General features: G+C 42.7%; 1 protein-coding gene across 1 annotated transcript; it reads right to left on the reverse strand.

Annotated features, from left to right (window-relative positions):
* Positions 1–268: 268 nt before the first annotated feature.
* Positions 269–6,233, reverse strand: LOC129829618 (elastase-1). Its single transcript, XM_055891416.1, has 5 exons — positions 5,893–6,233; positions 2,903–3,140; positions 2,549–2,811; positions 2,196–2,341; positions 269–635 (listed from the first exon to the last, which is right to left on the reverse strand). The coding sequence occupies exons 1-5, from the start codon at positions 5,987–5,989 to the stop codon at positions 396–398; spliced, it is 984 nt and encodes a 327-aa protein (XP_055747391.1). The 5' UTR covers positions 5,990–6,233; the 3' UTR covers positions 269–395.
* Positions 6,234–14,461: the final 8,228 nt, after the last annotated feature.

Below are 14,461 nucleotides of genomic sequence, written 5' to 3' on the forward strand. Positions count from 1 at the left end.
AAAAAAGTCACTACGTACAGTAGCATCTACCCTGATGTTGCATGGCAAACATTTGACTGTCTCTACTATTCATCCCTCCCACCCCTCCAAGCATGGTGTCTATGGCGCTGCTCCCTGCCACCAGGGGCGTCCTACCCATGGGGGGCTGAGTCAGTCAGTCATGCCTTGAGGTACATCACCTTACTCTGCATGACTTTTGGTAAGTGTGTGAGAGGGTGTCACCTTAATTTGTGTCCTCTGAGATATCAAAGCTTAACAGAGCTCAAAATCCTTTGCTCCATACTTTTATTTATAGTATCATATGTTTAGTTAAAAATATTTAGACTGCTCTCAAATAAAATTAATAAATAGAATGTCACAAATGTAACTGGTGTGGAAACTGTCAAATCACCATTTTAGCTAAACTGGAAAGCAAAAAGCACACACATGGCCAAAGAGCGACTGTGAATTGGTGCAAGGATAGGGGGGGTGCTGTCCCCAACTTCTCTTTGAATCCAGTAGAAATGCTTGCTCACTTTGAGGTAAATGTTGGGCCGCCGAGGCACACCACAGTCCTTGGTATACACCCGCACCCCATAGATGTAGTAGCGGTTGTTTGCAGGCATGAAGCAGCTCACAGGGCCCCCAAGATTCATCTGAGGAAAAACAAGCGATAAGCAAACATTTAAAATTAACATAACTACTATGTGACTTGGGATTCATGTTCTTTCAGGAGGTGATTTTCTTAGAAGAATATTAATTATCATAACATGGATTTGTACAACATAAATTAACTAATTTAAATGCAACAATTTCAAAGATTTTACTGAGTTACAGTTCATATAAGGAAATCAGTCAATTGAAATAAATGAGGCCCTAATCTATAGATTTCACATGACTGGGAATACTGATATGCATCCGTTGGTCACAGATACTGTACCTTTAAAAATAAGGTAGGGGCGTGGATCAGAAAATCCAGTCAGTATCTGGTGTGATCACCATTTGCCTGATGCAGCATGACATCCCCTTTGCATAGTTGATCAGGCTGTTGATTGTGGCTTGCTGTGGAATGTTGTCCTCCTACTCTTCAATGGTTATGCAAAGTTGCTGAATATTGGCAGGAACTGGAACACACTGTTGTACACATCGATCAAGAGCATCCCAAACATGCTCAATGGGTGACATGTCTGGTGATTATGCAGGCTATGGAAGAACTGGGACATTTTTCAGCTTCCAGGAATTGTGTACAGATCCTTGTGGCATGGGGCTGTGCATTATCATGCTGAAAACATGAGGCAAGGGCAGAGGATGAATGGCACGACAATGGACCTCGTCACGGTATCTCTGTGCATTCCATTTGCCATCAATAAAATGCCATTTTGTTTGTTGTCCATAGCTTATGCCTGCCCATACCATAACCCCATCGCCACCATGGGGCACTCTGTTCACAACGTTGACATCAGCAAACAGCCATACATGTGGTCTGCGGTTGTGAGGCCATTTGGACGTACTGCCTAATTCTTTAAAACGACGAAGGCAGCTTATGGTAGAGAAATAAAAATGCAATTATCTGGCAACAGCTCTGGTGGACATTCTTGCCATCAGCATGCCAATAGCACAGTCCCTCAACTTGAGACATCTGTAGCATTGCGTTGTGTGACAACTGAACATTTTAGAGTTGCCTTTTGTTGTCCCCAGCACAATGTGCACCTGTATAATGATCATGTTGTGTTATCAGCTTATTGATATACCACACCTGTCAGGTGGATTGATTTATCTTAGCTAAAGAAATGCTCACTAACAGGGATGTAAACAAATGTGTGCACAACATTTGAGATCTTTGTGCATATGGGACATTTCTGAGATGTTTCATGTTTCAAGAGCTGAAATAAAAAAACACTTTATATTTTTGTCTGACATTTTAGATAACATGTTACTTAGAGATTAAACAAAATGTAGGACATGTCTGTGTCCCAAATGACACCCTAGGGCTCTGGTCAAAAGGGGTGCACACCCCAGGGCTCTGGTCAAAAGGGGTGCACACCCCAGGGCTCTGGTCAAAAGGGGTGCACACCCCAGGGCTCTGGTCAAAAGGGGTGCACACCCCAGGGCTCTGGTCAAAAGGGGTGCACACCCCAGGGCTCTGGTCAAAAGGGGTGCCATTTGGGACACATCTCTTGTCTGGTATGTAACAGGTTGTATCAGCCTCTGTTTACCTCACAACCATCAGGACCACCCATGCCACTGGGATGAGACATACAAAACATGTCCCCAGCCACTTTGTAGTTCCACCCGTTAGGCATGTTACACCTGGAATTGCCAATTTTCTTCACTTCTGCTTCTTGTAAAATGCTGGTGTTTGCTGTCAAAGAGCAAATAGGTTAACTGTAATTTGTGTTAAAGGCTTATACACTATAATTTTTGTTTAATACACTGAGTATACAAAACATTAAGGACACCTGCTCTTCCCATGACCATTTCTGACCATCATTTCAAGCCCCCTACAGTAGGCTATATGGCCAGCTCTACTTTGACAATGCAAACCATGTAATTTTGTTATAAGACTTACCATTGGGCCCTGCATAGCCTGTGATGTGGCAGATACCATACCGATGTTCTTCAACATTGGAATTATCTGGGATGCAAATTTCATCCACAAAGGTGTTGAATACAAGGGGTGGTTTCAACTTCAGAAGTGCAATGTTGTATCGCAGTGTGATAGGATTAAAGAGTTTGTGCGGGACTATCCTCTCAATTTGTAATTCCTGTGTGTTCGCGTCATTGTGGTTTGCATCCGTGGTCCCAGCTTTGACTATCAGGTTGCTTGAAAGGCTGCAACAAAAAGGGTAAAGAAAAGTTTTGGAAAAAGACAACTGGTAAAGTAGCTAAACGGTAGACTTAATATATATGCTGTGGTATATACCGATGCTGTGGTGCATGAACACATACGGCAGCTGTCAGTATCCAGTCCTGGCTGATGATGGCTCCTCCACAGTGATGCTGAAAAGGATCTGCTGCGGTCGGACGGTGCATGATGGAGACTTGCCACGGCCAAATACTAGGGTCAATTGGAGTGCCACCAACGAACTGACCACCACCATAATCATCATAGTCAAATGGCAACATCGTTGATGGTCTCTCTGGTCTCTTTCCACAATTCACTAAATACAAAGACAAGAACCACAATCCTGACTTTGTGCTTCAGCCTAATTGCCAGCCACACCATTTGAAGACATGAATACTTGGTACATGAAGCTGATGGGGAAATGTTACCACAGAAGTAGGCCTAACTTGACTGACAATCCATGATCAAGTTATTTCTTGATTAAGACTCCTGTTTATGGCAACAAAAACATAAATACCAGCAATGGAGCAGAATTAGGATTAGGCTAGCTATGACAGATAGCTACGGCAGTTTAGCTGAGTCCTTTATAGATTTAGAAAATATCCACGTATTGTGTAAATTTGTCTTTGGCTTCACCACACAAAAAACAGGATTAATACGCCATGATGAGCACATCATTCTCCAGATAAAAGTGTTATTGTACTACTGCAGTTCTAAGTTCCTATGTGTTGCATCATTGGTCTAAAACCATGATCATCATGAAGAGATCCTCATTTAAAATACATCAATGGGCAAAGACATTCATCATCAGCATTAACAAGACTGAAGGGCACCTTGTCATCTACGTGATTTAGGTCAATATGTGCTTCGTGCCCTCAAGCTGAAGGCCAACTAGAGCCATATCATCAGCATATTTTGAATAGGCTAAAACATTGTATTGAATCATGATTTTGTTTGTATAGGCATTAAATTATACAGGTGTATACAGTTGAAGTCAGAAGTTTACATACACCTTAGCCAAATACATTTAAACTCAGTTTTTCACAATTTCTGAAATTTAATCCTAGTAAAGATTCCCTGTCTTAGGTCAGTTAGGATCACCACTTAATTTTAAGAATGTGAAATGTCAGAATAGTAGAGAGAATTATTTATTTCAGCTTATATTTCTTTCATCACATTTCCAGTGGGTCAGAAGTTTACATACATTTAATTAGTATTTTCTAGCATTGCCTTTAAATAGTTTAACTTGGGTCAAACGTTTCGGTTAGCCTTCCACAAGATTCCCACAATAAGTTGGGTGAATTTTGGCCCATTCCTCTTGACAGAGCTGGTGTAACTGAGTCAGGTTTGTAGGCCTCCTTGCTCGCACACACTTTTTCAGTTCTGCCCACACATTTTCTATAGGATTGAGGTCAGGGCTTTGTGATGGCCACTCCAATACCTTGACTTTGTTGCCCTTAAGCCATTTTGCCACAACTTTGGAAGTATGCTTGGGGTCATTGTCCATTTGGAAGACCCATTTGCGACCAAGCTTTAACTTCCTGACTGATGTCTTGAGATGTTGCTTCAATATATCCACATAATTGTCCTTCCTCACGATGCCATCTATTTTGTGAAGTGCACCAGTCCATCCTGCAGCAAAGCACCCCACAACATGACGCTGCCACCCCCGAGCTTCACGGTTGGTATGGTGTTCTTCGGCTTGCAAGCCTCCCCCTTTTTCCTCCAAACATAACAATGGTCATTATGGCCAAAGTTCTAATTTTGTTTCATCAGACCAGAGGACATTTCTACAAAAAGTACAATCTTCATCCCCATATGCAATTGCAAACCGTAGTCTGGCTTTTTTGTGGCGGTTTTGGAGCAGTGGCTTCTTCCTTACTGAGCGGCCTTTCAGGTTATGTCGATATAGGACTCCTTTTACTGTGGATATAGATACTTTGTACCTGTTTCCTCCAGCATCTTCACAAGGTCCTTTGTTCTGGGATTGATTTGCACTTTTCACACAAAAGTACGTTAATCTTGGATTCGAGCCCAGGCTCTGTCGCAGCCGGCCACGACCGGGAGGTCCATGGGGCGACGCACAATTGGCCTAGCGTCGTCCGGGTTAAGGAGGGTTTGGCCGGTAGGGATATCCTTGTCTCATCGCGCTCCAGCGACTCCTGTGGCGGGCCGGGCGCAGTTCACGCTGACCAGGTCGCCAGGTGTACGGTGTTTCCTCCGACACATTGGTGCGGCTGGCTTCTGGGTTGGATGCGCGCTGTGTTAAGAAGCAGTGCGGCTCGGTTGGGTTGTGTTTCGGAGGACGCATGGCTCTCGACCTTTGTCTCTCCCGAGCCTGTACGGGAGTTGTAACGATGAGACAAGACAGTAACTACTAACAATTGGATACCACGAAATTGAGGAGAAAAAGGGGGTAAAAAAGTACATTCATCTCTAGGAGACAGAACGCGTCTCCTTCATAAGCAGTAGGACGGCTGCGTAGTTCCATGGTGTTTATACTTGCGTACTATTGTTTGTACAGATGAACGTGGTACAGGCGTTTGGAAATTGCTCCCAAGGATGAACCAGACTTGTGGAGGTCTACAATTTTTGCTGAGGTCTTGGCTGATTTCTTTTTGATTTTCCCATGATGTCAAGCAAAGAGGCACTGAGTTTGAAGGTAGGCCTTGAAATACATCCACAGGTACACCTCCAATTGACTCAAATGATGTCAATTAGCCTATCAGAAGCTTCTAAAGCCATGACATCATTTTCTGGAATTTTCCAAGCTGTTTAAAAGCAGTCAACTTTTGACCTACTGGAATTGTGATACAGTGAAATAATCTGTCTGTAAACAATTGTTGGAAAAATTATTTGTGTCATGCACAAAGTAGATGTCCTAACCGACTTGCCAAAACGATAGTTTGCTAACAAGAAATGTGTGGAGTGGTTGAAAAACGAGTTTTAATGACTTCAACCTAAGTGTTTGTAAACTTCCGACTTCAACTATATATAATACACCGAGTATAATACAGGTATATCAGCCAAGGAATGTTTGTTTACTAAACGCTGTGCTAGCTACTCACGGTCCGCTGTAACATGTTCCTCCAAAGTGGCCAAATACAAGATAACACAAACTGCTGCGATGGCTATCAAAATGAACAATTTGGCACAGGAGTTCATGTTAGCAAAGTAGGTTAGCCAGATGTTGCTAGCTATATGGCTCGACCAGGCGTTCGCTAACTACCTAGCTAGCTACATTGACAAACTGGTACGAGAAGTCTTTATTCAAACGGTCAAAAACTGTTACATTTGATGACGCACTACCAACACTGGTGAGAACCACACCACAGAGCACCATGATTGGTGAACTCAACTCGTTATACACAATGGGCGCGTTCGTAAATTCACTCCGATTTCAGGGCACTCTCGTCTGAGTGGGGCAGAGCGCAGAATAATTGATTAATTTACGAACGCCCAGAGCACACTCTGCGTGCTCTCTAGAACTCCAGAGTGAATTGACGTATGCACCCATCGTAACGTCCAGTCCACTTTGCAGTGGAGGCTGTTTTAAAATATGCTTATATGTAGGCCAACGAAGTGGTGTCATTGCAACATATATATATTTTGTTAAACAGATTTTATGCACATGTAACTAATCCCAGAAAATTTGAACTATGAATATTAATTGTTGGCCTCAGTGGCAGCAGCGGCCGCTGCTTGACTGAATACCCGGTGCGCGAGATGGTTGCAGTTTAGTGATGGGCATTCCGGCTCGTTCGGCTCAGCTCACCAAAAAGACCCGGCTCATTTGGCTCCCAAACGGCTCTTTAAAAAAAGGTTTTATATTTTTTCTTAAAGTCAAACAGTTTACGATAGTTTGATATAGATTGGTGTTAAAACAATTCTAATTAAATTATTAAATGAAATCACACTCTACCTTAACCACAATGTATTTAAAAATGCATTGGTTTATGAAAAATAATGCTATTAAACATTTGCATTTAAAGTATAACTTTTTAATGTATATAAACAAAGTGCATATAAATCTAACCGTTCAAAACGAATACAATCTGAAACGCATAAGTGTATTAAATAAAGTATATTAACAAAGTCCATATAAATGTAACAATTCAAAAGGAATACAATCTGAACAACATAATAATAGAATATTGCACATATCAAAGAAAAATAAATAACAATGTGCAAAACTGCAGCATCCCACTTAAAACATTAAACTGGTCCCTCTTTCTCTCTCTTCTTTATTGCCATGTTATAACCAGCAGCACACAGCAATGCTGACCATATTTTGCTTTAATGAGAGATTTGCATTCAGAAATGCAAGCTGCCTCACTTTCGAGGGGCTGGTGCGCTTTCTTCTCTCAGTAATTATTTGTCCCGTTTTCGAGAAGACCCTCTGAGGGAACAGATATGGCCACTATGCAGAGTCTCCCTGTCATGACTTTAGTAAGTCGTGGGTAGACCAAGGCCTTGTTCTTCCACCAGCTCAGAGGATCTGCAGATCTTTGGAGGGGCTCCTCCAAATAGGACTGGACCTCCATTATGGCATCTGCTGAGGGATTCCTTCATGCTGCATCCCCAGTTGCTCTCTCGTCAAACAGCAGACGTTTGTGGCACTATTGCTGGTGCTTCTGCTCCATCTGATCCCTCTTCTTCCTGTTACCTGAGCCAGCTGACTGCCGGGGCTGTCCCTCTCTGCTGCTGAGGTTATTCTTTGAAGAGCCTCATCAATTGCTCTGGCATCACTGAAGGCTAACTTCTTAAACCTGGGGTCAAGCGCAGCGGTTTCTGATAGCACGTGATTATATTCCATTTCTGTCCATTGATGATCATAGGGTGTCCATAAACTCTGTCACATGTCCTGTGGTTACACAGGAGTATCATTTTTGAGGCTGTCACATAGCTGAAAAGAGAGAACAGTAACTTATTAGTTCAGGTTCATGTTTTGTCTACTGCTCATATACATATATAAGGTTCATTCTCATCTACTGCTCATATACATATATAACACTGGATTAAATAATGATGTAGTAATTACTGCTTACTGTACCTCTCTCCACTGATCTCCACAGTGACCTGCTCAAAGGGTTCCAGGACTCTGCACACCTCCTCCACCACCTCCCATTCCTCTTGGGTCAGAGCATCAACAGGTGCATTGACAATGGCCAGGGTAGAGATGATGGCATCCTTTGACTCAAGAAACCGCTTCAACATATAAAATGTTGAATTCCACCTTGTAGTTCAGTCTTGTTTAGGCCTCAGCTCAGGCATCCCCATCTGGCGTTGTGTAGACTTTAGTTTTTCAGCACCTACTGTGCTTTCACTTTGTCCACAGAGGGCTTCATCACCTTCAGAGCATCTCTTACAATCAGGTTGATTGTGTGGGCAAGACATGGATGATGGATCCATTTGAACATTTTCATGGCTTTGGTTATGTTAGCTGCACTGTCACTAACACGACACACCACTTTTCCATCTACTTGACATTCTCTGGCCACTCTCAACAGTTCCTCTGCCAAGTTCTCTGAGGTGTGTCTGTCGCTGAACTCAAAGCAGTCCAAAAGACAGCTAGACATCGAAAAATCTTCAATGAAGTGACATGTAACCAACATGTAGATAGTGGTTAACCCTGATGTCCAGCAGTCAGTGGTAAGGCAAACTGCAGTAGCTTTTTGGACTCCCGCACTGAAGCCGGTGTGCTCTCGTACAGTTGTGGAATAAGTGATTTTGAAATGATTTTCCTGCTTGGAATTGTGTACATTGGATTTAGACTATTGCTATAATTTCTAAAACCTGTGTCCTCCACGATCGAAAATGGCTGAAAATCAGTGGCAATCATTTTAGCCAATAAAATATCAATTTGGCCTTGTTTTGCTGCAGACATAGACTTTGGCATAAACTGGTCCATAGAAGACTGCGTTGCAGAGTAGGCCTACTTGACTGAGTGGATACATCTCCACGTGTGGAGGTGCTGGCTCCACCACTATCACAAGCAGGCCCGCTAGATTCTCAAAGCTCCGCTATAGCTAGGTTCACAGTTGGGTGCACAGTTCACATATGCTGGTGTAGCTTGTGCGTTGAATCGGCTTTATATGAGATTTTGTTTTGGCAATTCTACACTTTGTTCTAACATTGTCTACATTATTAAAATGCATCCAAATGCTACTGTGCTTCCGACTCATTTTCCAGCTGTTGTTTTCACAGCTGTCCTTCCTCTCTCTCCTTGGCTGCTAAGTGTGTGACTGTGAGTGAGTTGGCTCGACCCTCCCTCACGCATCTTTGGTTCATTGGTTGACACTGCGTGTCTGATTGACAGGAACAACAGGTGAGGCTTGAGCATTTAGGCCTATATTATTTTATTTCTTTTTTCATTCTTTGAATTAGTTATTCTATTCATTTAAATATTTGTATTATTCATATCTTAATTTAAAAAATATTTTTATAAATAGATTTGGCTCTTCTGATATGCGAGCCGGCTCCCAACGTTCACCTACAAGAGCCGGCTCTCCGACTCGTTCGCGAATGACCCATCACTATTGCAGTTGTCAACAAAGCAGCATGGCATTGACAGAAATATGATGCCACGGTTTCAAACTACCAGTAGTTTACTTGATTAGATATACATTTGAACAGCAGCAGAAATACACCTATCTAACATTAGCAGGTCAAAAACGGAATGACCACTGCTGCACATACTGCCACTGTTTTGAACAGTTCAGATTATCCTAGAACGAGCAGCCAACTCACGAACAAACGAGTGCACCAGGGAGAACGCCACAACCATGCAAATGCAATAGCTAAGTGAAAACACATTATCTCATTGGGGATCTAGTGTTAGGGTTGGGTCAATCAAATCTGGTATCAGGATAGAATGCGACACGGAGTCACTAAATATGTTCTATGACTTTTTATTATAGTCAAGCGATAAATGGTAAATGCAATTTTCGTATATACGGGTTCACTGTATCACCACGCAGGGCAAAGCAGAGAACTGGTCTGTTTCTGTCACTGTTCTTCTTATATACTCTGACAGAAGTAGTTCCCGCTTATGAGCTGGCCTGTCAGAGTAGAGGCTGAGTGTGGTTTAAACTTACTCAGCCTATCGTAGGCGCACAGACTGGTCCCAGCCCCCAGGCGCTCCAGCTGTCCGGCATTGCAGATTACCTATGCGCCCACACCCTAGATACTGAGGCCACAAGCTTGGTTCCTGTTTTCGTGTCCTCATTTAACACAGACTGTTCTGCAACATTGTTTTCTATGCATCGTGTCCTCATTTAACACAGACTGTTCTGCAACATTGTTTTCTATGCATCGTGTCCTCATTTAACACAGACTGTTTTGCAACATTGTTTTCTATGCATCGTGTCCTCATTTAACACAGACTGTTCAGCAACATTGTTTTCTATGCATGTGTCAATAGCTCAACATACTGTTCCCGCTCAAGGTTAACCACAGCCTTCCCGCTAGTCACACCATATGTTGCAAAATGTTACTTCCAGCACACACAGACACCCCCATTATAGGCCAAGCATATTTTCAACCCTCACACTAGCTAACATAATGTCACAAAGCATGATCCTCTAGCCAGTTAATTTCATATTTCTGAGTTCGCCAGATATGAGTTTAGAAATACTTGAAATTGACATTGGACCTAGTAAGCTACCCGCTAGCTATAGCTACCTTGCTGCTTATCAAAAGGTAGATAACTGGTTAATTTGACCAAAAAATCAACCAAACTATTTCTCAAAATTACTGTAGCTAGCTAATTCATTTGACCTGGTTTTATGCTGTTTTAGTCAACACAACATGTTCCCTGTCACCTACAGTAGAACATGATTCTGCAACTTGGTCTCAGAGCCAGGGTTACAAAACAAGTTATAATCCAATGACCTCTGGAACCCGCCCACAGGGCCTGAAAACTAGCCCACTTTTTTTCGCAGCAAGAGGAGTTGCCACATTTATCCAATAAACACATTCTCCCGAACGTTATCAAGCCAATTAAAGGAAGAATATCAACGTCATTTTTAACGACGTAGGCTAAGAAGCCAAATTGTTTTCCATCAAAATAATCATTCTTAGGGCCTCCCGAGTGGCGTGGAGCAGCGTCTAAGGCACTGCATTGCAGTGTTGCGGCGTCACTACAGCCTGGGGTTCAATCCCAGGTCTTCAGTTGAATGGTGTTTCCTCCAGATACATTGGTAGGCTGACTTCCTGGTTAAGCGGAAGTGTGGGTCGACCTTCACTTTTCCCGAGCTCTTTGGGGAGTTGCAGCAATGAGACAAGATCGTAATATCACGAAAAAGGGGGTAAAATGACATTTTATTTTACTTTTTTAAAATATATTTTATAATTATTGCGAGCTTATGTTGCAAGAGAAAATCTAAATCGCCCTTATTAAACTTTCCAGATAATTTTCCATCAATGGATATCGATTTAACTTGTTTTGACTGCTATGATTAAGCAATAAAGCCCAAGGAGGTGTGATATATGGCTAATATACCACGGCTGAGGACTGTTCTTAAGACAAAACCCTTAGCCGTGGTATATTGGCCATATACCACAAACCCCTGAGGTGCCTTATTGCTATTATAAACTGGGTACCAACCTAATTAGAACAGCAAAAAGTATTTTTGGTACACAGCTGATATACCATGGCTTTCATCCAATCAGCATTCAGGGCTCAAACAAATGTTTATAATTGTAGCCTAAATAAATCCCGTTTCCGCATGTGCATAACTATAGATAAATCCGACAGGAGAGTTTGAGTGATGAAAGTTGGACAGAGGATCTCAATCTCTGTGCAAGAAACACTTGGATGAACTTTAAAAAACAAATGAATGTTAGGCTATTTTCTGGCAATTATGCCGCTATAATTTTTTTCTTTAATCAGGCAAGTATTATGTGCCAGATGGTAAGTCTAAAAATCATTATAAAAGACCTATTTGTGAGATTGACTTATTTCAATAGACACAGGCTACTGACTAAAATCTAGGTTAATAATTGCAATTCAACTTTGTCATGGTTTACTGAGCTAGATGCAGGTGGCCTATAGCCCCTGATAGGCCAACATGCAAAAATCAAATTTTATGGAAAGGTCCACAATGAAACTGACATTCAATGTGGAGAATGATACATTTGCGCAACATAGCTGTGACCTTGATCACAATTGATAACTTCCACTTCAATTAACAAAATATGGCCATGAATAAATGCATAATAACACAAGGCTACAACAACAACCTGAGTTACAGGCTATTTATGAAATCTGTTTGCCAGATACACAAGAGGCACAAATTGATTTGCAATGACTCCAGTGATATAGTCATTTTAACATATTTATTTTATCAAATGGTAGGCAACAGTAACCTGCAATGACATAGAGAAATGAATAGCCTACTTGATGGCCAACAGATGCAAATTTAATGTCATTTTCATTGTAGACTTTTCCCCCATAACACAAGCATGCGAGCGAGTTCCATAACTTAGAATGCAGTTTACTTTAAACCACCTCTGAGCGAATGTATTTATCTAAATAGCCTACCTACAACTGGTAAAAAGTTTGGACACCTACTCATTCCAGGGTTTTTCTTTATTTTATACATTGTAGAATAAACGGATTAGCAGGACGTGTACTCCGAGCATGCGCTGACCAACTGGCAAATGTTTTCACTGACATTTTCAACCTCTCCCTGTCTGAGTCTGTAACACCAACATGTTTCAAGCAGACCACCATAGTCCCTGTGCCCAAGAACACTAAGGTAACCTGCCTAAATGATTACCGACCAGTAGCACTTACATCTATAACCATGAAATGCTTTGAAAGGCTGGTCATGGATCACATCAACATCATTATCCCAGAAACCCTAGACCCTCTCCAATTTGCATACCGCACCAGCAGATCCACAAATGTTGCAATCTCTATTGCACTCCACACTGAACTTTCACACCTGGACAAAAAGGAATACCTATGTAAGAATGCTATTCATTGTCTACAGCTCAGCGTTCATCACCATAGCCTAGTGATGAGCTTTGACGGAACTAAGGACCCTGGGACTAAACACCTCCATCTGCAACTGGATCCTGGACTTCCTGACGGGCCGCCCCCAGATGGTAAGGGTAGGTAACACCACATCCGCCACGCTGATCCTCAACACGGGGGCCCATCAGGGGTGCGTGCTCAGTCCCCTCCCTGTTCACTCATGACTGCACGGCCTGGCACGACTCAAACACCATCATTAAGTTTGCCGATGCCACAACAGTGGTAAGCCAGATCACCGACAACGATGAGACAGCCTATAGGGAGGTGCAAGGACAACAACCTCTCCTTCAACGTGATCAAGACAAAGGAGATAATTGTGGACTACAGGAAAAGGAGGACCGAGCACGCCCCCATTCTCATCGATGGGGCTGTAGTGGATTAGGTTGAGATCTTCAAGTCTCTTGGCGTCCACATCACCAACAAACCATCATGGGCTGGGCCACTCAAGGACATTCAGAGACTTGTCTCGTAGCTACTCCTGCGTTGTGTGCTTAGGGTCATTGTCCTGGTGGAAGGTGAATCTTTGCCCATAGTCTGAGGTCCTAAGCGCAGGATTTCATCAAGGATCTCTCTGTACTTTGCTCCTATCATCTTTCCCTCGATCCTGACTAGTCTCCCAGTCCCTGCCGCTGAAAAACATCCCTACAGCATGACGCTGCCACCACCATGCTTCACCGTAAGGATGGTGCCAGGTTTCCTCCAGACGTGATGCTTGGCCTTCAGGCCAAAGAGTTCAATCTTGGTTTCATCAGACCAGAGAATATTGTTTCTCATTGAGAGTCCTTTAGGTACCTTTTGGCAAACTACAAGCGGGCTGTCAGGTGCATTTTACTGAGGAGTGGCTTCCGTCTGGCCACTCTACCATAAAGGCCTGATTGGTGGAGTGCTGCAGAGATGGTTGTCCTTCTAGAAGGTTCTCCCATCTCAACAGAGGAACTCTGGAGCTCTGTCAGAGTCACCATCGGATTCTTGGCCACTTCCCTGACCAAGGCACTTCTCCCCCGATTACTCAGATTGGCCGGGCGGCCAGCTCTGGGAAGAGTCTTGGTCGTTCCAAGCTGTTTCCATTTAAGAATGATGGAGGCCACTGTATTTTTGGGGACCTTCAATGCTGCAGACATGTTGTGGTATCCTTCCGCAGATCTGTGCCTCGACCCAATCCTGTCTCGGAGCTCTACAGACATTTCCTTTGACCTCATGGCTTCTCAATTTTGTAGTCTCAAAGCAAAGGGTCTGAATACTTATGCAGTAAGTTATTTCTGTTTTGTATTTTTTTTTTAATGTGCAAAATATTCAAAAAACCTGTTTTCCCTTTGTCATTATGGGGTATTGTGTGTAGATTGATGATTTTAGAATAAGGCTGTAAGGTAACAAAATGTGGAAAAAGGGAAGGGGTCTGAATACTTTCCGAATGCACTGTAAGTCGTCTGGTGCGAGAGACTCATTGGGAGGAGGAGACTAGAACAGACTCAGAAATTTTGACTGAACAGACACACATTTGAGCGACACAGGACGATGCATTTACTTTGTGCAGTTGTAATTTATGCTATAATGTCCTGCGATTTCATTGGGGCAGTTCCTCTCATAGCAAATAG

This window comes from Salvelinus fontinalis, chromosome 31, assembly GCF_029448725.1.
Source record: "Salvelinus fontinalis isolate EN_2023a chromosome 31, ASM2944872v1, whole genome shotgun sequence".
NCBI lineage: Eukaryota > Metazoa > Chordata > Actinopteri > Salmoniformes > Salmonidae > Salvelinus > Salvelinus fontinalis.

Bases quoted from the DNA above. Each gene is read 5' to 3' on its own strand.
- LOC129829618 (XM_055891416.1), bottom strand. From the start codon at position 5,989: ATGAACTCCTGTGCCAAATTGTTCATTTTGATAGCCATCGCAGCAGTT. The intron at 2,342-2,548 runs GTAAGTCTTATA...GCTCTTTGACAG, and splicing joins AGGCTATGCAGGGCCCAATG to CAAACACCAGCATTTTACAA. The intron at 636-2,195 runs GTAAACAGAGGC...GTTTTTCCTCAG, and splicing joins GTGGTCCTGATGGTTGTGAG to ATGAATCTTGGGGGCCCTGT.